The 26175-nt window shown below is 58.4% G+C and overlaps 1 protein-coding gene across 2 annotated transcripts in view; it reads left to right on the top strand.

The window, feature by feature from the left end:
* The window catches only part of KDM4B (lysine demethylase 4B), a 121084-nt gene that overhangs the window by 79493 nt on the left and 15416 nt on the right, over nucleotides 1-26175 (top strand). Inside the window, exons 9-11 of one of the 2 annotated variants that reach the window (XM_059888652.1) lie at nucleotides 14873-15069; nucleotides 21234-21335; nucleotides 21698-21897. In XM_059888652.1, coding sequence (XP_059744635.1) covers nucleotides 14873-15069; nucleotides 21234-21335; nucleotides 21698-21897 — 499 coding nt within the window. The remainder of the gene's footprint in view (nucleotides 1-14872; nucleotides 15070-21233; nucleotides 21336-21697; nucleotides 21898-26175) is intronic. The other variant, XM_059888653.1, reaches the window with a different exon arrangement.

The raw sequence follows: 26175 nt of genomic DNA, 5'->3' as shown, positions 1-26175 counted from the left end.
TGAGTGTTAGGTTTTTAAAGAGGTGGGGGAAAAGAAAATCGAAAGAAGTTATATGTGACACATGCAACTGGATGAAACTCACATTTCACATTGATAAAGTTTTTTAAATTAATTTATGTATTTGGCTGTGCTAGGTCTTAGTTGCAGGATGTTTCCCTGATTAGGGATTGAACCCAGGCCTCCTGCCTTGGGAGCTCGGAGTCTCAACCACTGGACCATCAGGGAAGTCCCGATAATAGAGTTTTATTGGCACAGGTACACCCGCTCATTGGCATGCTGTGCAGGGGCTGCTTGCATTCGTGTGTGGAGCTGAGTAGTCCTAACAGGACCATCTCACCTGCAAAGTGGAAAATATTTGCTGTTGGCTCTTGTCGGGAGTTTGCAGTCCCTGGTCTAAAGAATCAATTTTGTGGACACCCTGGCTCCAGGCAGTCAAGGCTGAAGGGTCCCCCTCACTCTTTCCTCCACAGCCCCCAGGGTCTGTGGCATCAGAGGGGCTGTTCCCTCCAACACGTTGGCCCCCAGCTGCTGCCTCATTGATTTTAACCAAGGAAAATTTATACCCATGACTGGGGGACTGGGTGGACTATGGAATATTATGCGGCCACAAAATTAGGTTCACTGTTTACTGACATGGAAAAATGCGCACGGCATTTTGGGTGGAGAAACTAGGTTTTGGATCATGAATATGTAATCCCATCATCCCATCATGTGTGTGTGTTGGGGCGAGGAAACTTACCAAATGTTGATCAATGTTAGCTCCATGGGGTAGAATTTGAGGACTCAGCAGGGCCTGGTATCAGAGCCAGCAGCGGCCAGTCCTGCCTCAGGTCACGTGCTGCTGCTTTGGTCTTGAGCTATCCCTTTCCCTTGACCTCCTCCCCAAGCTCTGCAACCCCGCTCCTGCAGCTCCGTCTCTCTCTCCAGCTTTCCTGATGGATCTTGCCTGCATCAAGCTCTGATTCTGGGCCTCATGACCGGGCCTGGCTGCCCCCTTCAGGCAGGTGTCCAGGGCTTGCCTGGGGCTGCAGGGGCCACCTCCACAGGCCTGTGCTCCGTTTCCAAGAACAGAATTCCCCAGGCAGGCGTTGTAGTGGGATTACCAACCGGGAAGATGAGAGGGCTGCTCCGTCTTCACTGCAGAAAATGAAGTGTGCACACATCAGCCTTTTAGGTCTGAGCTCAAATTAGTCCTACAAGGCTGCACGCCACATTGGATTAGCTGCGCGGTCTCGTTGTTCCCGCGGTGGGTGGCACTGGGTGAAGCCTGACAAGGGCCTCCTGCCTCCACCGAGGGCGCCCCACAAGGCGCAGGAGTTGACTTCGGATTAAACAGAGCAAGAGAGATTTAGAACCCAGCTTGAACACTGGGAGCCCCACACGCTTAGCTGGTTTTCCGCCCATTGTCTGGGCCGCCGCCTGGCAGCGCTCAGCCTCCAGGCAAGTCTGCTCCCCAGCAAGATGTCTGCTGAGAGTGGAGGGTGGGAAGACCTGGCCCCCACATCCCCCCACTTCTGGATCTGGGTTGGGGGGCCTCCCCTAAAAGCCCCCACCTGGGCTACCTCGAACTTCACTGCTGTGAAATGTGAACCAAATTGTCCCCATTGTTCCAAGGATGCCTGACTTCTGTTTGGTGACACTGCGCCTGCTCTGGGTGATTAACCCAGAGCCCCTCCCCACAAGGGGAGGAGACAGAATAGGGGGAGGTGGGGGCGGGCAGAGGAGGGCCTAGGACAGAGCCACGTCTGTCCCACCCAGACGGACAGATGCTTCTCTGGCCCACCCACATCCGAGGTGCTGGCCTGGGCACCACTGCGCCTCCCTGGCTCCCTGATTTTTGGAGTTGTGGTGGCCAGTGCTCAGGGTTTGCGGTCAATTGCCATATAAAATATGCTTCCCTCCTCCTGAGCCTCCCCCAGGCTTCCTGTCACTCTGTCCCTGCAGCAGCTTGAAGCCCGTCCCCCGCCATATCCTGCCCTGGGAACTCAGGAGGCACACAGCAGTGTGGGGAGGAATGGAGCGGAGAGCACGGCCCCGCTCTACCTCCCTGCCCACTGTGGCTTTAACGCTGACCATCTAGAACAGGTGCGACCTGATGTGGAAGGAGGGGTCTCAGGCAGGGTCTCCCTGCGTTACTGTGACCTTGGGTGGGGGGTGGCGGGGAGCTCCCTCCTCCCCCCAATCGTGACCTGATGTCCCCTGGGCAGGGGTGAGAGCCTGGTCTGGAGAGAGGGTCGGGGGCAGTTGTCTTGCCATCTTTTCCATTGTCACCACCCCACCCCCACAGACCACTTGGACACTTTTGTCTCTGCCCATCGTGAGGTTCTGACTCCGTGGGTACACCCCATGTCTTTTCAGAGGGAAGCCTTTCTGCCCCTGAGAAGGAGTCTTCTCCCCTGGGGACTGTGTGCCCCCATGAGGACACTCCCAAGGATGGGTCTGGGGAGCAGCCTTGGAGGCAGAGAGAGACACCCCCACCAGCTCATATGCAGGCAGGACTTCTACCAGCCCGGGGTTCAGAGCCCACCTGTCACCCCTGCCCCACTCTCTGCTACTGTGTCTGGGGGGCTGGTGGGGGACATACATGCCCCAAGGCCCTCCGAGACAGCTTTGCAGCTGAGAAGCCTTCTGTTTGTCTTCTGGGGAAGTCCTTGCAAAGAATCACAAACGCATTGTAGCTGCAGCCCCTCCCCCAGGGAGCATGCCAGTCTGTTGCGTCCCCTCTGCTCCCCTGGCTTGTGTTCATTCTGGGGGCCCCCGCCTTAAGCCCAGAGCCCCCCTCCCCCACTCCTGTCTGCAGCCCCCCACCTCCCGCCCAGCCGCCTGGGGTTGTCGCCTGGGTTACAGGCAGCTGTGTTCAGGCTCCCCACTCAGAGGGTGGCCCTAGAGACACACACTGAGTGCTCTTGGGCTGGCCTCTCTGGAGGCTGCCCGCTCCTCACGGTGCCACTTCAGCCGCTGTTCCCCTGGTGGGTTGCCAGCGCTGAGTGGTCCCCACCAGCAAGCACATGACCACATGGCTCTGGCCCGGGTGCTGGCCGCTGCAGACTTGCTCACCCCACTGGGCCTGCTGCCCCTTGTCCTCATGGTTTGGCTGCGTTTTCCCATGAGAACTGGGAGCTTGTGATTCAGATCCACGGACAAGAGTTTCTGCCCCTCAGCACTGTGAATTGCAGGACTGCACCATCTGTGGGCCGTCCCTCCCCTGTCCCCACCCACTCAGTGCCAGGAACCCCTCAGTGTGACAACCACAGGCATCCCAGATATCACCCAGTGTCCGTCCCCTAGGGCGATTGGATCCCCCGTGTGACAGCCATGGGCCAGCGGGGCTCCTCAGGGGGGCATCTTTGCCCTGCCGAGGTATCTACCCCGTATTGCCCAGAGATGCTGCTGGAGGGTCTGCTGTGGGAGAAGTGGCCGCATCTGGCCCAGGGAAAGCGTAGAGGCCTTTCTTAGGTCAGGCTGTGGTCTGGGTCAGGGGACTTCATGGGCACACCAGCACCCGGACCTTTCTACTGTCCTGCTGTGGACAGAATTTGGTTCTTGGCCATGATCAACACTGCGACTTGGGTTGGCGAGGTTTCTACAGAGGGTAGGTGGGCTGGCTCCCCTTGGAACCTGGAGAACAGAGGGAGAGAAGTCCACCGGGTGTCCTCCTCACCAGAGGGGCTGTGGGTGAAGGGCTGCGGTAATGGAAGAGCTGAGGGGCTAGTGGGGTCCTCAGCCGGAACACCACTGGGAAGCATGGCCCAGAGCGCCTGGTTTATCAGCATCTGGGTAGAGAGGGAGGAAGGAAAGCGATGACAAACCTGGACAGCATATTAAAAAGCAGAGACATTGCTTTGCCCACAAAGGTACGTCTAGTCAAAGCTGTGGTTTTTCCAGTAGTCGTGTATAGATGTGAGAATTGGACCATAGTAAAAAATGAGCACCAAAGAACTGATGCTTTTGAACTGTGGTGCTGGAGAAGGCTCTAGAGTGTCCCTTGGACTGCAAGATCAAACCAGTCCATCCTAAAGGAAATCAGTCTTGAATATTCATTGGAAGGACTGATGTTGAAGCTGAAGCTCCAATGCTTTGGCTTTGGCCACCTGATATGAAGAGCTAACTCACTAGAAAAGATCCTGATGCTGGCAAAGACTGAAGGCAGGAGAAGGAAATGACAGAGGATGAGATGGTTGTATGGCATCACTGACTCCACGGACATGAGTTTGAGCAACCTCTGGGAGTTGGTGATGGACAGGGAAGCCTGGTGTGCTGCAGTCCATGGGGTTGCCAAGAGTTGGACCCGACTGAGTGACTGAACTGAACTGAGAAGGGGAGAGGGGTGGGGACCCTCACAGGAGGACCAGCTGCCAGGCTGCAGCCACAGTGCTACACGGATGAGGCTTTTCTGTGTGGAGGAGGAAAGAGAGTGACTTTGTGGAGGGGGTAGCATCCTGGGGGGGGGCGGTCAAAGGTTTGACCTATGACCTTGCCCAGCCCCCAGGAAGCAGCCTCCCCAGCAGGAGCCCTGCACCTAATGGTTTTGTTTATGAAGCGCTTCCGAGGGCTTCCAGTGGATTTCCTAATGAACTGGTTTGTTATCCCATCTCCTGCTGCAGCGTGTGGGTGATTACATCTGAAACAGGGGGCCAGGCTTCGAGCTGGCCTGGCAGATGCCAGCTCCTCAGCGGGGGATCTTCCGCGTCCCTGCGTGTTTAACGCTTTGTGGGCTGACGTGCCCCCTGCCCCCACCCTGGGATTGTTCCCTCGGAAGCATGTGTGTTGCTCCCCTGTCTGCATCTGCTCAGCAGCAGTCACCCTGCAAATCCTGGGAGACAGGAAAAAGCTGCACAGAGAGGGACACGGATGGGGGACAGGACGCGTGGGATGCTCAGACTCCGGGAGACCACAACAGGCACGATGTGGGGGACAGGCAGCATCAGCCAGCAGGGGCTTCTGGAGGAGGGAATGTTCAAGACCCTGGCCCTGTCACATCTGCATCTCAGACTTCTGGCCTCCAGGGCTGGGCAGGGACAACATCCTGTGGCTTTCAGGCCCTCTCCCCTGTTGATGGCACTCTGTGACATGAATACACCAGAGTCTTGAACGCTTCCATCCACCAGAGGAGCAGGGATGTGACCCAAGTCCTCTGAGGATGCTGCCAGCCCTGCCCAGACTGGAGCAGGGCTTCTCCAACAAGGGGTGGAGGGCCGGTCACCCCCAGCAGAGATGCTGCAGGGTGTGTGCATTCCTAGGGATCAGGTGCCAGTGGGCCCCCAGTTGCCTAGTTCCTGGCCCCTGGTGGGGGGGGCAGGTGCCCCACAGGAGCTTCTTGTAGGGAGTACAGTGACTCTTCATAGAGTGCCCCCGGGGTCCTTCCCACCCGCTTCCTACAGCACAGAGGGGTCTTACCCTCAGTGGGAGAGCTCTGGCTTCCTGCCCCTGCTACAGCCCCAGACCCCATCCTCTGCCTCCACGAGTTGGGGCATTTGTGTACCTGGAGTCGGGGGTGACTGTGAGTATTAGTGGCTGCCCAGGTCCTTCTCCCTTGGAGATGCCTTCTGCAGCTCAGAGGCTGAGGGAACCCTGAACTGAGGGCAGACACCCCAAGGTCGGGAGGGCCGTAGGGATGTGAGGGGGGGTTTCTATCAGAATAGGAGCTTTGAATACTGTGGACTTAACACGTGGAGTAAAGAAAGTAGAACGGAAAGGAAAAAGCAGGTCACATCCGTCAGGAGACAAGGAGATGGTTGCCGTTAGCAAAGAGTCTGCCAAGTGAGGGAAGTTAATAGTCACCGTGGCCAGGGCTGTGTTAACTCAGTGCCTGTGGGTTCTGAACCACGTGGCAGGAAACTGGAGATGGCCTGATGCCCACGTGCGGATGGGCCGTCCATCCAGGCACCGAAACACTGCACCCCGAGAGGATTGAGGGGCTGGTCGCGTGTTCCATTCTAGGGGGAGGCACGTGGGAACGGTGGTGGGCGGGTCTTCTCTGGGAGGACAGGATGCCTCTGGCTTGTGTGGGGATGCAGGGGATATGCCTGGAAGGAGGAAGTGGGAACTTTGGGGTTGGGGATGGAGTGGGGTCGGGGAGCGGAGCAGGGCTGAGTGTCTGCTGCCCTCTGTTCCTCAGACTCTGTACCCTGTGAGGGGCTGGCTGTTCCCCCAGTGCGTCCTGAGCTGCATCTCTGTGCAGCTCTGGGCTCTCCGTGTGGGGGCAGGGCCGGGGAGGGGCGCATTGGTGAACACCTGCCAGGAGACGGGAGCCCTCAGTCTCCTCTGGTGAGGATCCACCTGAATCCTGGGCCCCTGCATTCTTTAGATCTCAGGCCTCAGGGCCCAAATGGTTTGGTCCAATGCGTGGCTTCACGGTTGGTTTTTGTGTGTTTGTTCCCCAGAGGCCCCCAGCTTGAGATGAATACAGAGCCCCTGGCAGTGCCTTCAGGGGGTCTTGTCTGAAGTCCTGACCAGGGAGACCCACAGACCGGGGGGCCTCAGTGTCACCAGGAACAGGCTGGGGTCAGGGAGTGTCTCACGTGAGGGCGGGGTCAGCGGAAACCCCTCTCCTGGCTGTGGGGCTTGACATGAGGGCAGAGTTTCCTTTTGTGCTGAGGTGTTAAATGAAGGTCTGGCTTTCAGTAGGTTTTTCATTTGATCTTTCATTACACTTTCCCAAAGCACGTCGTTTTATATGATTTCAGTTTTGCTGGGGATTATTACAGTTTGTAAAGCGTAATTCCTTAGGCATTGAGAATGCAGTAGCAGGCTGGGGAACCAGACAGAGAGCAGCCAAGATGCCTTTCACGGTACAGATGAATGGGAGGAAGGGGGCCTGGAGGGGAGAGGTCCAGGGGAGAGGTCCAGGGGAGAGGTCCTGGAGGGGAGAGGTTCTTTTAGGATCAGGATGCCCCAGTACTGGGAGCTTTGCTTAGTGATCCCATTTCCAACCCTGACGGCATGAGCCCGAGGAGAGGATCTGCAGCCTCGTGCCGTCACGGTTGGAAATGAGATCACTAAGCAAAGCTCCCAGTACTGGGGCATCCTGACCCTAAAACAAGATCCTTGTCTCCAAGGCAAGCCAGTGCCACCCTCCCAAGGAAGGTGCAGGCCGCATATCTGAGCTTGTGGGATGTTGCTTTCTGATGCCTTCTTTACATTTAGCAAAACGCCTGCTGAGGGGACCCCGGATTCAGTGGGACCCACTCCAGCACTGTCAGTGGCTGGGCATGTCTTGGGAAGCCCTGGGGAAGAGTAGGATGCCAGGGTGCTGGAAGGAACCCACACTCCCTTTCTCTGTGGACACCCTGCTCTGACCTTACACTGGAAGTAGGCATCCTCCGGGGACTTCGGAGAAAGGAGCAGAGCAGAAATGTTTTGAGACTTTCTGCCTCTGAAAATAGAGAACAAACAAAAAGGGCAGAAAAACAGCACAGTGGAAAGGCTGACCCTGGGGTCTGAGGCACTTTCCCAGGAGTTGCTGCTGAGGACAGGGCTGATGGTTTGGCTGGGTGTGGAGTCTCTGTGGGCGATGGTTTCCTCCAGAACTTGGAGGTCTGACTCACGCGTGGTTTTTGTTCTCTACCGTGGCAGAAAGCCAGCTGCTCTTCCAGTCCCCCATCCTGGGTGGGTGGCAGGTGTTTCTCCATTCTAGAAACTTCTTGAATCCTCTTTGTGTTCTGAAGTTTCTTTATTACGTCCTTTTGGTACACCATGCAGCCCTAGGCACACGTCTTAAGAATCCCTTAGCTGTGGTTTCAGGAGAGCAGGAAATGGCTCTTTTAGACCCCAACCATCTGGCCATGGTACTGGCCTCCTCCTGCCCGGCAGCCATGGGTGTGGGATGGCTCGAGGGAGAGCTTCATGGGCTTGGAAGGGACAGCAGTTGGAGTTGGACCTTGTCAAGGATCAAGGCCAGAGATGATTAAGGGTGGACGGAGGAATGGAATGGGGGCCCCCGCTCCCCTCTCTCCACTGAGGCCTGGCTTTACTTGGGCCCTGCAGCTCAGGACGAAGAGCTTCCTTCCCCAGAGGAACCGGGAGTCCCCAGGAGGCACCACTGCTCCATGCCCTCCATGTGGGGCACCCCTCCTTCTCTGCCTGGATAGCTCATGCCAAGCGCTGCTGGACCCCAGGGGCCATCCTCTCTAATCCACACAACAATTCTCATTTCTGTTTTTTCAAGCTATGGAGAGAAAAAAAAAGTCTATTTGTGCTGCTTGGCTTCCTGCTCTGATCACCAGAGGCAGACCTCTGCTCTGCCCGTTTGCTCATTGTCCTCAAACTCGGCTGTAGGCCCTGCGGGACCCAGGCACTCATGTCACTGCTCTGATGCGGCAGTCTTCTGACGTGGGTGACAACCCCCCTGCCCCAGCTGGGCACTTGGAGCAGGCCCAGGGCCCCTGAACTCCACGGTTGTAACTCTCACCATTTGTCATTTGGAAGTGACAGGCGTGTGTCTTGTTGAGCCTCTGGCAGGTGCTGTCAAGACTCGGCCTTCTGTACAAGGCTGTGATGGGGTCAAGCTGTGGGGTAGGGGGTTCACGTAGGTGGGTGCTTCCATGGCAGGAGGCGCCCTGTGGGGGCACCCTGTGTGGGGAACAGCCCAGGCCCCAGTGGCTAGGGTGCTGCTCTGTGTGGAAACCCTGATGCCCCTGAATCCTCCCTGCCCACTTCCTTCCCAGCCCCTCTGTCCCCTCCCCTCCCCCATTCACCCCCTTCTCTTTCTGAATCCCTTCCTTCTGCAGAACTGAAGCAGGCTGGCCACATGTACACTGGGGTCCTTGGGGACCCTGGCGAGTCCCTGGGGCTCAGTAACTGGGGGGAGGGGGAGGAGGCAGAAGGAGCCCCCCTACCCCCCGCCAGGGCCTTGAAAAGGCAGAGAGTGCCCAGAACTGGAGGGGCTGGACTGGAAGAGCGCACAGCGGGCTCCTGGTCCTCCAGCCAAGGGGGTAGCTCAGCTGGACCTCGGGGGGTGTGGCCCGTCTTGGCCCTGAGTTCCTGCCCCCCTCCGCAGGTATTTAAGGAAGTTTCTCCCCATCTCCCTGGAAGTGCTGCAGGGCCAGGCCTGTCGCTGGGCTGCGGGGCACAGCCATTTAGCCTGAGTAGTAAGGAGGGCATGACGGTTCCAATGTGGGAGCTGAAAGTGGGAAACCATTTTGCTCTGGGACTTTATGGCTTCAATTGCCAAATCTAAGATCAGAGCCTGTCTTTTTAAACATCCAAACCTCAGGAAGCTGAAGCGTTGGAATGTGCTTGTCAGACTGTTCTGAAGCTCCAGGAAGGTTCCTGTCTGTCCTGCTCTGAGGTGAGAGGGAGCCAAGCCTGGACCCGAGGCCTCGTCCTAGATGCTTCTCTGAGGCGTGACTAGAACGTGACTGCTGGTGGGTGCAGCGTGTTAGGGTGGATTCAGTAAGAAAAGGGACCCACCTGCACACCCACCAGCATGAGAAAGAGAATAAAACTCACCCCCAAGAGTGGCCCTTTTGTGTCTTCTGCCAGAGGCCCTGGCGAGGTGACTGAGGGACTGACCCCTTCATTCTTTAGGTGTCATTCAGGGGCCTTGATTCCTGTGTTCCTCCACTTGTGAGCATTGGCGTTGTTAAGTCAGAAAACCTCGGGCTGGCCTGGCAGAATGTGTGAGATCTGTGGCTTGAGGTTAGGAGCTAGCACCTTTGTAAGAAGCAGACTTGGTGCCCGCAGACTACATGGGGCTGGTCCCTTTGTCCAGCCTCCTGGTCCCCTTTGAGGTGGGGTCCAGGCCCAGCTAGGGGGTGTGCGCCATTGGCCCAGGCCCACCAAGGTCCTAATGAGCTCTAGGGGTACGGGTGTGTTCTCCCAAGAGCAGCTGGCTTGGGTTGCTGGTATGAAGGCAGGTGCAGCCTGAAAGAGGTGATTCCAGGGCTGGGCCTCCACCTGCCAGGTTCTAGGTGCTTCCTAGCACCTGTGAGCACCAGATCCTGGCAGCAGGTGGTGGGGAGTGTGCAGCTCACTCTCCTCAGTGAACACCGGGCCCATAGTAGGTTTCCACATAGACACCTGTCTTTCGTCAGCTCAGGCTGTTGGATCGCAGTACTGATAACTGGGCAGCTGAACTGCAGATATTTATCCTTCACATTTCCTGAGGCTGGGAGCCTGAGACCAGGGTGCCACTGGGGTTGGCTTCCTGGTAGGGACTCCAGTCCTGGTACGTGGACTGCCAGCTTCCTGCTGTGTCCTCACCCTGGGGGTGGCAGGGGCCGGAGTCCTGTTTGTCTAGCCTGTTCTTCTTATAAGGACACTGGTTCTAATAGAGTTAGGGCCCCAGCCTCTTGACCTCATTTAACCTTCTTCACCTCCTAATTCCTTCTCTGTATGTACAGACACATTGAGGGGGTCAAGGCTTCAGGATACCTTATAAAAGGGATTCTGTGACTTAAATCAAGGTTTTTCAAACTTTCTGTAAAGGATAAGATAGTGAATATTTGTGGATTTAGGGGCCTTCCAGTCTCTGTGTGACTGCTTGGCTCTGTGGTATCAGCATTAATGTGACTGTAGCCGGGGCCATGTGCCAATAAAACTTTATTTACAAAAAACATGTGGCAGGCCAGATTCCATTATCTGCCTGGCTCTCAACCAACTTAAATGATGTACCTGCTCAATAAAGAGATTTGGAAAGAAAAAAAGCCACAAAATCATTTAATCCCCATTCTCCCATCAAAAGAACTGTGGTTGGGGGTTGACAAATGCCCTTGGCTTTCTCTGAAGGTTTTTGGTTGTAACTAGGACTGTACTGTAATTGTGATTGTGCATGCTGTATTCTTATGACAGCAGACCCCTCCTGAGACCATTTCTGTAGTTGAACTAGTCACCAGCCCCCGCAGGGCTGTCTGCCGGCTCCACACCTGTCTAGTCGGTCCACGGGTTTAGAGTGGTGTGGTTAGAGTTGTCCCGAGGTGTGTGCACGTGGTGTGTGTGCACACACAGTGTGTTTCTGTGATGCCTCGGACAGTCTTTGGATTTCACACCTTTGGGTGTGGACCTTGGGAGGGGAGGCCTCCTTTCCGGCCGGTCAGAGCTGCGCCCTCACCCTCGCTGTTGCCAGCCTTCCGCTCTGCAGGTCGCCGCTGTCTGCTGCCAGGGCAGGTGGGGGGTCATCCTGTCCCTCCTCCTCTGGTGGGGGGAGTGGGGGCGGAGGCCTCGTGTCTCCTCTCCGCTGTCACTTTAAACAGCTCTGTTCCTTCTGCGTCCCGCTGGTTAATTAACTTGGCCAGTCAAGGGCTCTCTGCGCTGCGCTTTTGTGGGGCTGTCGGACCCCCTTGATGAGAGGCTACGTCTGAGCCTGTTTTGTTCTGAGTGTTGGGGCACTGCCTCCCTCTACTTGCAACATGGGGAGAGGCCACAGTTCCGGGCTTAGAATTTTGGGGTGGGGCCCAGTCAATGGGGGCCCAGAGCCCCCTGTGGACAGGCCCACCCTGGAGGCGGGCAGGGACCCACAGCCAATGCAGCGTGTCTCGCGTCCTGGCCATGGGACCCAGGCCCCGTGCAGCGTGTGTCCACCCCAGTTCCTGCCTCTCCCTCTGCTCCTGCTGTCTGTGGATGGCCCCTGCCCCAAGTGCTGCCCAGTGCAGGATGCTCCAAAACGGGAGCCCCGCCCTGCAGCTCTGGTGGCCAAGTCTTTAAGGTACAGAGGCCCCTGGGGCACGCTCAGGCTACAGGGGGCCAGCAGTCCTTCTCCCCTTCCAGCCTGTCTCTCCATCAGAACTAATAGCTGGCAGGCACCCGGGGAGAATGCTCTCCGGCTGGTCCCAGCTGACAGGGCTGCTGAGCACAGGCACTGGAGGGACAGCAGAAGACGCAGTCAGTTTTAGTGGCTCTGGCAGGGCCTCAGGATTGGCTGGGAGCCAGATGGGCTGCCCTGAGGGTCATGGCCCGAGCCCTCTTTCCAGGCTAGCCCTGCAGCTCACGGCCCCATCCTTATTCACAGGCCCAAATGAAACAGCGCTGTGGGCAGTTCCACTGTGCAGGGGTCATAAATCAGGAGACGGCAACGGTGGGGGCTGTGGGGGTGAGGGGGTGCTCTGGTGTGCTCAGCCCTGCGAGTTCTTTTCACTGGTCTTAGCAGATTCCTCTGCCAAACTGTGAGCTGAAACAAGGCGATGGGTCTATGGTGTCTGCAACCCTGGGCTCAGCTGCTCTGCCCATGGAGGTGACTGTTGCCCTGTCCTAAACCGGAGGTGTCCCTTCTGTCCCCCAGGACCTGTGGGGCCTTGCCCCCGTCCCTCCCACTGCTTCCTCCCCAGTGCCCATGCTCCTCGCACCTCCATGCCCACCAGCGACCAGCCCCGCCCGGCCCCACCAAGGACCTCATGGAGACATGAGGGCTGCTGCTCCCAGCGCTGACCCTGGCTGGGCTATAGGCCATGGTGACATGCCCCAGGCCCGCTCCATCCCCTCCAGGGTGCACAGGGGTGCTTTTATTAATCACTTAAGGAAAAGCGATTGCATGGCCACTCGATACAAATCCCTCAAGCTGCTGTTGGTGGCCACGCCGGCCAGGCCGCAGCCGGCCAGGATCCCGGAACCCGGGCACCATCTGGACCCCTGCCACTCCGCAGCCAGATTGTACTGCCAGCCTCTCTCTCTTGTACAATTTTTCATTAAATGAATTGAGTTTGCTGGAAATCGCTGGGTCGTAAGTATTCCCTCCCACTTGATGGTGGTTGGCTTATTGCTGTCCCCACGCTGAGCTCCCAGATCTGGCCTGGGAGCGGGCAGGGTTGGGGAATAGAGGCTGCAAAAAATGCCGCGTTTGCCCCCCACCTCCCTGCCCAGCATCCTCAGACTTCCGGGTTGTAAATATCTCACAGTTTCTGAGCCAGCTGAGGGAGGTTGGGAAGGACTTGTCAGGGTAGGTACATAATTGCTGCATTCAATTAAGTCTTTTCCTTCTGCTCCCTTCATTTCCATTGAGAAAGTGGCGGTGACGGAGGTGGTTGTACATGGAGACGGTTGTACACGAGGCAAGACGCACATTTAACATGGAAATGCATTCATAACATCCTTTGAAATTGTACGGGGTGAAAAAATAAGTGCATATTCAATTATAAATGCGTTCATACGTATGCGCATCCATACACACGCTTGGATTTACCTGCGGGGGCGTGTGCACACACACTCAACCTGGGAAATAAAAATCCTGCGACATTTCTAAACTGTGGTTTTGGGAATAAGCATCTCCTATGCCTGTTTCTCTGACAGGCGGGCATTGGAGCAGAGCTGCAGAGGCAGCAGTGCAGGTGTCCCCAGGGGCAGCTGCCCTGCGGCCTCCTGTTGCGGCCTCCTCCTGCGCCCTCCTCTTGGGACAGGTGTGGCCCCCTAAGAAGGCGAGGACCATGCCCCTTCAGAGGAAGGCGAGCACAGCCCCCCAGGTCAAGCCCACCCCGAGGAAGTGCCTCTCCCTGAAGCTGGCCTTTCCTCTCCAGCAGTGGTTCCCAACCTTTTTGGCACCGGGGACCAGTTTCGTGGAAGATGAAATTTTTCCACAGACCTGAGAATGGGGGATGGTTTCTGTTTTGCCTCCTGGTCACCTCCTGCTGGGCAGCCCGGTTAATAACAAGCTGTGGACCAGTATTGGGCTGGGGATCCCCGCCCTGGAGTCTACATCTGGAGCCGGCAAACCATGGCCTGTGCCACATCCAGCCCTCTGCCTTTTTTGGCAATAGTTTTACTGGCACTCGCCTACCCCCACGCGTTTATAAGTTGGTCTTGCTGCTTCCCAAGTGACGACAGAGCTGAGAGGTTGTCGCAGAGCTCAGTAACCCATGGAGCTGGAAGCTTCCAGTCTTTGGTCCTTCCCACTCTCTGTGGGCAGGTCACCAGCCCTGCCCTAAACAGTGGTCCCCTCTGTCCCTCCTGCTATCTCGCCCATGGCCTTGGCCCACAGGTAAGCGGGAGGCCAGGGCTGCCTGGCTTCCTTCTCTTGACTGAAGTCTTGCTGTCCTGAGCCCAGCTTCTGCAGTCCTTGCCGGGCTTCTCCAGCCCCCAGCTCCCTGGGACGACCACGGTGGCTCCTGCTTGGGTCCTGGTTCCTGGGCGCTTCTGACAGTGCGATACAAGGGAGAGGCTCCAAGAACACATGGTGTGTGTTTGTTGGGGTGTTGAGAGTCTACACAGCAGAGGAGGGGGCGGAAGGACCCCATCTCAGCCCATCCTCCTCAGGCTTGTTTGCCCCTCGCTTACCGTGCCCGGGCACAAGGGGCTCCCCTGGCCAGGCTGGCATTGCGGCAAGCTCTGCCTGCCTGGGGTCCAGTGCCAAGCCTCCCAGACTCTCAGCCTCCTCCCCTGAAGCCGGCGGTGGGGACTCTGGGCTGTGTGAGCACCTTCTGCACATCACCTTCACTTCTTTGTCTGCCCCATGGAGATGGACAGCTTTCCCCTCTTCCTAACCTTTGTAATCACCGCTGTTATAAAACATTGCACGGGCATTTTACCTGGTCAGGGGCGCGTGCGTCTGACTGGGGGGAGGTTTTGGTTTGAAGTGACTTCAGGCGGCCGAAGCTCAAACCACCTGGCTTCTGGGCTCCTGAGTGGGTCTAAGCACCGCAGTGGACTGTGTGCAGATGGGGTGTGACTCCGGGGGGTGGGCCAGGGGCGCCCAGTGGGGATGCAGCAGCGTCCCCTCCCCCCCTCACCGGATGAGAAGATGCCCTTTCCTGTCTCGTGAGAGAGCTTGGGAGGACAGGGTGGGCCCGGCGCGCGTCGGGTGATGTGGGCTCGCGGCTCGGATAGGGTGGGCCCGGCGCACGTCGGGTGGTGTGGGCTCGCGGCTCGGACAGGGTGGGCTCGGCGTGCCGCGGGTGGGGTGGGGTTGCGGCTCGTGGGCTCAGCTGTCTCTCCTGCCCCCACGCAGTGCACGTGCCGGAAGGACATGGTCAAGATCTCCATGGACGTCTTCGTGCGCATCCTGCAGCCGGAACGCTACGAGCTGTGGAAGCAGGGCAAAGACCTGACGGTGCTGGACCACACACGGCCCACGGCCCTGAGCAGCCCCGAGCTGAGTACCTGGAGCGCCTCCCGGGCCTCGCTCAAGGCTAAGCTCCTGCGCAGGTGAGCTGCCCGCCGCTGCGGCCGCTGCTCCTCCAGGCCGGCAATCCCCCATTCTCCCTCTTCTCATCTCTCCTCCCCCTCCACCGCCCACCGCTTCCCTCCTCCACCATTTCTCCTGCTTCGGAAGCAAAGTGTATTCTCAGGCTGACTTCTTCCTCCAGCTCTTAGGGCATCGCCGCCCGCGCTGTCTATGTTGTCGGGGTCTCGGGTTCCCTCTCACTCCTTGTCTGCCTTCTCAGGGCCCCACACAGTGTCTGTCTCAGGCTTTTGGGTCACTGTCCTGGGTGTGAGAGCCTCATTTCTGCATTGGGGCTGCAGGACCCTTCTTGACTCTTGAGCAGGGACAGGAGCTGTGGGGCCTGAGGTCTCCCCCCCACCCAGATGGGAGCCTCACTCCTGCCCAGCATGTCTGTGGCTGCTTGTTCTGGTGCCTCGGGTAATGTGTTCTTGCATCCTGGTTGCGGACAGTGGTTATGGGGGTTCTGGGGGTGGTCACACAGACCTGTCGCCTGGATGCTCTCCGCCTCCCATTCCACCTCAGAGGCCTCCTCCAAGCCTTCCTTCATCCAGTATGTGTGTTCCTGCCCAGCTCCTGCCTAGTGTCAGGTGGGGAAGGAGAGGGCACAGTGGCCACCCCCTCCTGGCATCTGTGCTTGGCATCTGGCCGGGGGGTTGTGGGTGGCAGGGCAAAACAGCATCGTGCAGCCTCGGAATTGTCCATCTCCATTGTGTTCTTTCTCTGGGAATATCGCGGCTCTCGGGGCCTGAGCTGCCCATGGACAGAGTTGAAACAGATTGCTTTTTGGTGCCCAAGGAACGGTCAGCGGGTCCTCACCGAGCTTGGGGCATGGCTAGCAGTTCGGGCAGCCCAGAGCATCACATGTGTCTCTGTCTGGGCTTTGAGGCCCAGCGGGCTCTCCTGTGACCTCTCAGCTCCATGGAGGTCACCCTGGGTTGTAGACGGTCTGTTAACAGTGAGCGTGGTGTGTCTCAATACAACTTTATGTATGGACACTGGAGTGGGAATTTCATACCATTGCCACATGCCACAGAATGTTATTATCCTTTAACTTGAACCACTGAAAAACATGAACACCATTCCCAGTTTACGGGCGACACCAAAACAGACAGTGAGCAGATCGGGCCTCCGCGAGGCTTCTGTCTGTGGCCCTCGGTCACTGCTGGCAGATCTTGTCCCCACTGGCCTCGGATGGTGCCTCTCCAGAGCCTGGTTCCTGAGGGGTGGGGGGGCTCGGCCACTTCATTCCTTGGGCAGTGCCTCCCTGGCGGCGCCCCACACTCTGCCGACACTGGGAGAAACAGTCCTGGCTGAGTGGTCACACCGCCCAGCGTCTTCTCCCCCTGGGGCTGGTCTCCTTCCTGTATGCTGTCACCGCCTCTCTGAGAATGCTGCCTCCGCCTGCGTTCCCCGCTGCTCCTGACAGCCCGAGGGAGGGAGGCGCTCTGCTGATCGCTTCTGCTGTTTCTCTCTTTGATTTCCTGCTCTCCTGTGTGTTCCTCCCCGAGAGCATGCCTCAGGGTGGCTCCTTCTCTCTTCCAAGAGCGAGAAGTGAGCCTGCTGACTGTCCAGCTGCCGGCTCCCAACCTGATCCAGCGTTGCAGGATGGTTGGCTGGTGGTGGCTCAGGCTAACTGGTCAGTGGAGCGACTCAGGGCTTCATTCCAGGGAGAAAAGTGATGAGGGGCTGTGAGAGGAGCCTGCCCAGAGGACGAGGACAAGGCCTCGGGCCAGACCATTCTGGAACCTTCTGTGTACAGAGGAGGAACCCCGCGGCCTCGCTACCCCACCCCCGCCAATGTGTCCCACAGCACAGGGCTCCTTCCCACCTTCTCTCTCGGTGTGCCAGCCTGGGACTGAATGACCAATTAGATCGTGTTCCCAAGGATACATTTAGTATGTAAGATAAGGCCCAGTCCCCCACTTGTCGGGGGGCATTCTGTGAAGAGGCTGACAGATGAAGGGCTCAGGTGTGGAGCCCCAAGCCCCAGCTGGGTGCTGAGGCCCCCCGCTAGCAGCAGAGGCCCTTGTGAGCTTCCCTTCTGGCCGTGTGGCCGCCCTGCCCTCACCCAGCTGTGCCTGGCCTCCAGGGCCACCGGCTTCCTGAGCCTCCCTTGTTGGAGAGATGGTTGCTGGGGGCGGGGGGCACCACCAGAATATCCTTGTCTCGGGCCAGATTGGGGGGAACAGAACAGACTGGGGGAGAGAGACGACAGGAGAGATCAGAAGAGAGCCTCTCCTTCACTCGGGCTGTCAGGAGTAGCGGGGAACGCTGAGACAACGTTCTCAGATTGGGATAAACCTGGGTCTATCCCTAGACCAGGGTCTCCCTCCAGGCCTGCTAACATCCTCTGAGAGGACCATCCAGGCTCTGGCGGGGGTGGAGCAGCATCCTTGGCTCCACCCACTCGATGCCAGGAGCACCCCCCGAAGTGTGACAACCACACACGCCCCCATTGGGGTGGGCTCCTCACCTGCCCCCCACGTCCCTGTGTACCCTCACCACTTCCTCTGGGTCACTGCAGTGGCTCCTCGGTCCTGGCTCAGACAGCTCATCAAGCCGCCCCCACCCCCCGAGGGCCCAGCCTTCCTGCCCCCTCTCCCAGTACCACACCCCAAATGTCACTGCAGGGCAGAGTCTGGTATTGGCCCCTTTGGGAGAAAACCACGCTCTCTGTGGATTTACTTCTAATCCCTAAATCTTGTCTAGTGAGCTGACCCCACCCTGTGACAAACAGGACCCATGACCTGTGACCTTGTCCTTGCTGGTGCTCTGCCCAGCTGGTGTCTTGGCCTCATTCCCCCGCCCCGACTCCTGCCTGAGCAGCCCTTCTCCATATGTAGACAGTCTTTTCCTCTCGGCTCCTGATTATTTCCAACGAGCGCTGCGTCACCCACATGTTGCCACAGGTGTGTGTTCCGCCTGCCCCTCATGTGCACCCTGCACAGAGCATCTGAGTAGCCAGGCTCAGTTGAGGGGGATGTGCTCTTCTCTGAGTACATGGTCCTCGTCCCTCCCCAGCCTCTGCTGCTGCCTCTGGTGGGACCTCCAGCTACCTCCATAGGAGGCAAGAGCCCGCCAGCCTCATTTATCCAGCCCTGCAGCTCCCACCCACCTCCTCTCTACCTACCATCTCCCTCACCATGGAAATGAGGAGTTAGAGAGGACATCCCTGTCCCCTCTGCTGCCCCCAGACCCTTGAGGGGCTGGCCTGGTCTCCCCTCCTCCCTGCACCTGATGCCCTGGCCAGACTGGACACCATTGCACCTCCAGCTTGCTCCCACTGGCCACCCTGACCCTGCCGTGCTCCTGAGCCCTCCCCCCACCATCACCTCCTGGCCTCTCAGAAGCCCATGACCATGGGCTGCCCCCTAAACCTCTGAGGAAACTCAGTGCAAAAGGGTCTCAGACAAAAAGCAGGACCTCACAGAAGAGGCTGACAGTGAGCAGAAGAAAACTTACTTCTTCTCTGAGAAAGTGGGTGGCTTGACATTTATGGAAGAACCTGCTGTGTAAAAAAAAAGACTTTTAGAAGAGGTGGCACTTGGGCATTTAAGAGAGAAAAGAGATATAAGAGGTGGATTGGGAGACACTTCACAACATGGGTTAAACAGAAGACACCCAAGCCTCTGGAACAAATAAACAGGTCAACAGAAAGAACACGGGGCCCAAACGGAATCGAACTTGGCGATTGTGATGCTGCAAGCTACTAGACGAAGGACAAGGGCCTCAAAGGTCAGGAGAGCAGTCATTTCAGGTCCATTGCCTGGACCATCCTGCCCAGAAGCATGGACCCGGCCAAATTACCAACCACGTGTGGAAAGGGAGCAAGTCCCAGGTTTCCCCTCCTACCTGAGACAGCTGCTGGAGGATGTGCTGCAGCTAAACAAGGGCATCAACTGCGAGAGACACGCGATTGAGGAAACTGGATCCAATCCAGGAGAGTCCAAGGCAGCCGCAGATAAGGGGGTGGCCCCGGATTGTCATTTAGAAGCAAATGACCCCTGCCCAGGAGGCCGCACCGAGAACTGGGAGATAGCTAAGAACACTAAGCATCAGGGATAGGAGACCAGTTACTGACTCCGGACGAGAAAGCAAAGAATGCAGCGCAAGCAGATCAGTTGTTCATGGACGAACTATGTTTATGGGATCAGACAGACATACTATGGAGGTGGCCCCAGGGGTCCTGTTGCAGCCAGACAGTGATCAGGGTGTGTGAGGTGACGTACCTCCTCCAGCTGTCAGAAAGTTAGCCCCAGATCCTCCCAGTGTTGTTCCCAGCTTCTGTTCTCACGAAACAGATTCTTGTTTGCATGCAGCGTTCGCTTTGCTGTCCTCTTTGCCGGAGGGCACGGCCCTTTGCCTCCAGCTCTGTGCCTGGTTTCACTTACCATGGGGAGTCCAGGCCCAGGAGCTGCTGTGGGGTTGGTGCTGGGGACAGAGCTCTGAGCCCAGTGGTGTGTTTTCTGATTTTATATATTTATATATTTGTGGCTGTGCTGGGTCTTCATTGCTACTCAGGCTTTCTCTAGTTATGACAATCAGGGGCTACTCTCCAGTTGCGATACGTGGGCTTCTCATTGTGGTTGCTTCTCTTGTGGAGCACGGGCTTTAGGGCACATGGGCTTCAGTGGTTGGGGCACACAGGCTTAGTTGCCCCGCGGCTTGTGAGATCTCCCTGGATCAGGGATTGAACCTGTGTCTCTTGCATTGGCAGGCGAATTCTTTACCGCTGAGCCACTGGGGAAGCCCCTCAGTAATGAGTTGGGGGCTGAGGAGAGTCTGGGCTCTCTAGGGACCCTGAAAGTGGGCAGGGCAGGGTCAGAAGTGGCCTCTGGGGCTGGTTCGAGGTCGGGGGAGGAGACGTGCTGCAGGACACAGAGGCCAGGTGAGTTGGCAGGAGGAGGACACCCTTCTGGGTGTGGTGGCCAGTGTAGGGGTTCACTTGGGCACCCGGCCCTGTGGCATCCCCAGATCCTGAGAGAAGCCTTCAGGTGACTACGGGTGAAAAGCCCGCAGCTTCCTGCCTGTCTCTGAGTCAGGGCTTCACCCAGTGTGGAGAGTGTCCCCTGGTGGGCCTGAGTCTCTTGGGCTCCCTCCCACCCTGCCCTGCTTGCCTGTCCTCCCGCACCCCTCCCCATCACCGTGCACCCCTGCACGCCATGCTGTGTGTGATGCCATGCTCTGCCCATGACGCACCCTCCCTGGAATGCTCCCCACTCCCACCTGTGGTCATCGGGGTGGTCCATGCTGCCAACATCAAGTAGGGCATGTCGCACACTGGGCCATGCCTGGGCTCAGGGCATAGAGCAGCTGCCAGCCAGGGGTAGGGGCCTGCGGGTCAGGTAGCCAGAAGCAAAGGACCAGCAGTGGTCAGTGGTTAGCATCAGGGGACAGTTAGAAGTAGGCATTCCGGGAGCCAGTGTCAAGGGCTAGGGCCACCACAGACGCCTCAGGAGGAGGTGGGGTCCTGGCATCTGGAGCCCTTGGGGCCCTGCCCACCCCGCCCACCCAGCCCCAGTCAGATGGTTCCTCAGTGAGCGCTTGGTCCTTGTTAGTACGTAGACTCTCCTGGAAGGTCTTGGTGTCTGAGCCTGCCAGGGCACCTGCAGCGTCACCTCCCGGGCTGGAAGGCCTAGCCTGCAGCCTGGGCTGGTCTACTGTTCCTGCCTCAGGCAGCGCCTCTCCCCACCCCACCTCTGCCCCAACTCCTGGGCCAGTCACACACCTCCCGTGGTCTCTAAGCTGCTCTGTCCCCTCCCTGGAAGGCTCTGGGAACTGGCAGGGACATCCCCCTAGCCCTGAGCCTGGCAGAGGTGCCCTGGCCACTAACCTGCAGCCTGCCCCCCCCTTATCGCTTTCCCTTCTTTTTAACCCTGGTTTTCACTAAGAAGCTGCAGCTCAGTCTTATCTGGGATGCTCACTTGGGGCCCGAGGACTTTCCTCAGTCCCTGGAGGCAGGGGCAGGGGTTGGGGGCCGGGTGCAGCTTAGACGAAGGGTCGCGGGGTCACTGCAGGCTCTGGGCGCAGAGCTCCTGCGGGTGGAGAAAATGCAGGGAAAGCCCGGGCGGGGCCAGGCCCTGCAGTGAGCCATCTGGGGTTAACACGAGCCCTAGAGAAAAACCCCCTGACGTTTACATTCTAGACAAATTAGTCTGAAGGAAAACAGACACTGGAAAAAGACTGAGGAGGAGAGAAAACCCAGTCTAGAGAGGAAGAAAGAGCAGACCAGGAGGCCGGGGCTCTCGTAAGTGCACCGTTTGTCCGTCACGCAGGCATTTTCCACCAGCCGCTATTTCCACCCGGGTTCACACTCCTGTCTCCCCCGTGCCCTCCATACAGAGGCTCTTAGAGCCATCCATACCTGCATCCCATCGCCAGCTGCCATCGCACCCGCTTGATACTGCCCACCCTCGCCATCATCCTCCCCTCCCCCAGGCCTCTCTCCCTCCACCGCCCCTGCCCCCAGGAGCCAACCCCACCCAGGGGCCTGCTTCCCCCGCCCTCCTGGGGGGCGCTTGTCTGGGGTCTCTCTCTGGGCAGAGCGCACAGCCCAGGGCTTCTCCCTTGCATCATTTCACCTCCCCTCTGATGCGTCTCCCTCTTCAGGTCACACCGGAAACGGAGCCAGCCCAAGAAGCCCAAGCCCGACGACCCCAGGTCTCCTGGAGAGGGGGCAGCCGGGGTAGCCCTCCTGGAGGAGGCAGGAGGCAGCACGAAAGAGGAGGCAGCACCGGAGGCTGACCCAGAGGAGGAGGAGGAGGAAGCCCAGCTGCTGCCACAGGGCCGGGAGGCCGAGGGCTCAGAAGGTCAGTCCGGCTTGGCTGCCTGTGCTGGCCGGGCCAGAGGGCCCACGCTTTAACACTCCAGTTTGTGTGCCTCATGGGCAGGAATGGTGCTTTCTAAAAATGCACATTCTTGGAGGTGGGGGCGCTCCAGAAAGTCCCTCCCCTCCCAGAAACTGAAGAGAGGCTGTCCTAGCCCGTCTGGCTGCTGGGACAGCGTCCACAGGCCAGCAGCTCAGAGTCATAGGCTTTACTCGCTGGTGCTGGAGGCTGGAGCTCAGGGTGCTGGTGTGGCCCCGTTCTGGGGAGGGCCTGCCTCCTGGTGTGCACGTGACCCTCTGTCGCTAAGGTCACTGATGCTTCGCCAGGGTCCCACCCTCATGACTCAGTCACCTCCCAGCCCCGTGACGCTGAGGCATAGAGTTCAGCGTGAACTTGGGGAGACAGGTTGAGTCCGTAACAGGTGCTGTCTGGTCAGTCAGGGAAGAGGACAGCCTGCTGTTGGCTGGACATGCCTGTGGTGGGGCTGCCCGCCTCCCTGCTGGTGTTGGACGGAAAAGTGTATTTGGGCGCCATGGTAGGGTGTCTCAGAACTGTGCCCTTTACACGCCCGGGGGCTGTTAGCCACAGAGTGTTGCTCCTTGAGTGTGTGAACATCCACCACATCCACATTTTATGTGCCGCTTTTCTTTTCCACAGCTGGCTTCGTTTTCCTCATTTTCAGATTCAGCTGCTCACATGTTTGCATGTAGCAGCTGCCCCCCAGGTGTGAAGGAAGGGCTGGGTGAGGCTAGGGGCTGGTGGCAGATTTCCAGGCAGCCCTGCCTCAGGCTCCCATCACAGGCTGTAGGTTGCTGGAGGATTCCACTCAGGCTCTCCGGCTTGTCCTCAGGACTGTGTCTTGTTGCTTATGAGTCCAGAATGGTCTCTGCCCAGATTGGGGTCAGGCTCTCCTCGGGGTTCTGAGGCTGGTGTCACAGATGATATGGTGTTCGAGGTGACTGTCCATGAGGCTCTGTGTGTGGCAGGCGTGAACCCCGGATGTTTCCACCAGCTGGAAGGGGGCGTGTCCCTGCGAGGGGCCTCCTGAGTTGGAGACAGGGGAGATCAGAAAGTTTCCTGGGAAATCATACACTGGTGCATGTCCCCAGATAGCCTGGCGTGCTGCTCACCCGGTGGGCATCATGAAACAGCCCAACTCCACCCAGGAGAGTCTGGACAGCCTGGGGAGGCAGGCAGCCCAGGAGGAGGGAAGCACATGTTGGCACCATCTGGGCGCAGGCGAGATCACCCCATAGAAATAGACCCAGAGCAGCATCACACTTGTTTACAGAACACGTGGTTTTCACAAAGATCCCACTTGTGATAAAAGCAACCAGAGAGTGATGCAGCCTGGAGCAAATCTCCCCAGAAATAAGACCTTATGGGGAAAACCAGAGATGTTTTTGAAAGACAAGGAGGAACCAAACACAAATGGGGCTGTGTGTGTTAGGAGGACGCCTGGTGGTAAAGGTGGATCCCCAGCTCAAGGATCAAGGATGTTGATTTCACTGCAACCAGAGGGATGGAGGCCCAAGGAAAAGTCAGGAGAGGTCAGGGCTGCAAGACCGGAGGCAGGAGCTGTCCCAGGCTGCAGTGAAGACCACCACTCCTCCCCAGGGCCACCGATCTTCACACTCAGCCTCGTATGTAATACTTGCACCCATATCCCAGTTACTTAAAGTTCTGAAAACAGGCCAGGCAGACACTGGATGTTTAAGGAGCATCCGAGTCTGCTCAGCCGCCCTGATCCAGGCCCCGAGTCGGCTTCAGGAACCACGCCGCAGTGTCTCCTGTCTAGAGGCAGAAGTCCAAGGTCAGGGTGGCTATGGGGCTGCTCCTGCTGAGGACATGGGGGAGGGTCTGTTCTGCCCTCGCTCCTTGGCTGGTAGACAGCCAACTTCACACTCACACAGCGAGCCCGTCTCTGTCTTGCCCGTTCACAAGGACACTGGTCATGCTGGCAGAGGGCCCACCCCGATGATGACCTCATCTTAGTAACTCATCCCATCGGCTGTTAAGGGACACCCCCCCGCCCCAATCACCACCTGCTGGACGCAGTCCCTTGCAGCAACACTGCCCCAGCCTCGGGATCCCGAGAGCTGGCCTCACGCCCATGCTCAGCAAGGCCTCTTCGGTGGTGAGACTCCGGTTCCTCTCTGGTTTTCCCTGTTCTAAGCAGATTGCCACCTAAACAGTGGGGGATGTGGTGGGTGGGCTCTGTGTCCTTTTGAGAGTGAAACGTGCTGCAGAGAGGACCGTGCAGGATGCGTGCCCGCCTCCATGGCTTCTGTGCTCCCTCTGTTCTACTTCTAGGGCCCCAGCCCAGAACCCCAGGGCTTCTCCAAAGGGCTGCAGGGCCTACGTTCTTTGGTGAGCTCCGTGTTTTGTGGCTATGGACCCAAGAAGAGTGGGGACGTTCCCAGGGAGGCGACCCTGCTCCCCAACTCGTCACCCTGTCCCTGTTCCAACCCAGAGCCTGTTCCCCAAACAGAAGGAGCTGGAGTTTGGGGGCATCTTCTGCAACGGGCCCCTTGAGAGAGGAAGGGGTCCCTTCAGGGTGTGGCAGGAGGCTCCCACAGCCAGGAACCGCACTCTGGTCAGCGGCTGTCGCTTGAGCCCTTGGTGGAAGATCGCTCTGAACGCGTCAGATAAATAAGTGCTTGCAGCTGGGGGTGTCAGCAAACATGTCCAGGAATGAGTGGAAGACTTTAAAGTGGTTTCTAGATTTGCTTTCGTGCCAGCTTAATGTCTCTCAAAGCTATGAGTGTAACGACCGCCTTGGGCATGAAGATAGTCTTTGTTCTGTTTGCGTCAGGACAGCATGTGCCACTCACACCCAGGAGGCTGCCTGACAGAGGAGGCAGGGGGTGGGCAGGATGGAGGAGCCTGGACACCACAGGGCAAGAGGAGCCAGGCTGGCTGATGTGTAGCTGGGCCTGGGGACGGGGGCTGCTTCCCCTCCCGGCTGCCCCGGGCCCCCACCCTGCTCCATCAGCTTCCCCTGCCCCCAGCCTGGGCCCTGGGCCAAGCCCTGAACAGAAGGCAGAAAGGCAGCCTGTGTCCACCTGGCCTGCCGGGGGTCTCCCTCCTCTTGCCTGGCTGTCTGGCCAGTTCTGGCCAGGCATGGCTGCTGTCCCTTCTCGCAGGTCTGGAGCTGGGGGTGGCAGGAGCTGCACTGGGACTCCAGGAGGCCTGGTCCCAGAGCTCGTAGTCCTGCCTGTCCCCCACAGTGCTGTCCTTTCTCCCAGGCAGAATCCTGCCCGAGGGCAGGGGAGGGGCCGTGCAGCCATCCTGGGTCACTTCCCTTCCCCCACGCCTCTGCCGGCAGAGGGATCCCTGCCATTCTGCTCCCACAACACCCGGGGGCATGAGAGAGACTGTGTGCTGGAGTCACCATCCCAGCTCTGTCAGGCAGGCCAGCTGAGGGGCTTTCCACACGCGGCTCCCCTTGGGCTGCGGTGGTCCCCATGGCGTAAGGACGGAGCCCTCCCCACTGCAGTGTCCCTCTTGGCCTTAGGTTGTCCCCTCACAGGGTCCTCTGGGTGAGCCCCCTCCTCAGACTAACATCCGTGTGCCTGCGCTGTCTGAGAGACGGAGGGGACAGTGGTTTCCTCAGAAAACAAAGCCATTCACCCGACAGCCTGTGCTGCATGTCTGGGCAGCCCCAGGGCCATTTCTGTAAGTCAGAAGATCTCAGCCGTGGGCGCCTCCTGGGGCCGGCCGCTGTCACCAAGCTCTGTGAGTAGTGCTCCCCCCGTCTCACCCTCCCCGTCTCCGGGGACAGGGGGCTGACCTTCCGTTGCCAGGACCTTCCAAGTCCAGCATCTGTCAGGGAGGAGCAGGTTGTCTGCCCTTTCCTCAGCCAGATCACGATTTCTGGGATGCTGGTGGTTGGGGTCCCTCTGGGTAGGCGAAGGCATGAGGGATCCTGCTGCTGTCCTTGCCCTTGGAAGGTTCAGGGCCAGAGGGCGTGGGGACTGGCGAGCACTCCCTCCTCTGAGCATCTCTTGAAAAGCCTGGCTGCTTGCCCAGGACCTGCAGGCTGGCCCGCCATCACTGCGGGGCTGTGGTGAGCAGTGGACAGAGGGGCCATCATCACTGCAGGCCAGGCTGGCTCTGAGCTCACCCGGTGGGGGCCACTGGTGGGAGTTGGCTCCCTCCCAGCACTCAAGCCAGGGGTCTGCCTGGAGGAAGGGAGAGAGGATGCTTGTTTGACCCCTTCCCGGGTCGGGATAGTCAAGGACTAAACGATGGCCTTGC

The sequence above is a fragment of the Bos taurus genome, chromosome 7, assembly GCF_002263795.3.
Source record: "Bos taurus isolate L1 Dominette 01449 registration number 42190680 breed Hereford chromosome 7, ARS-UCD2.0, whole genome shotgun sequence".
Classification (NCBI taxonomy): domain Eukaryota; kingdom Metazoa; phylum Chordata; class Mammalia; order Artiodactyla; family Bovidae; genus Bos; species Bos taurus.
The sequence above is the reverse complement of the archived record's forward strand: the minus strand, read 5'-3'. Positions and strand labels throughout refer to the sequence as shown.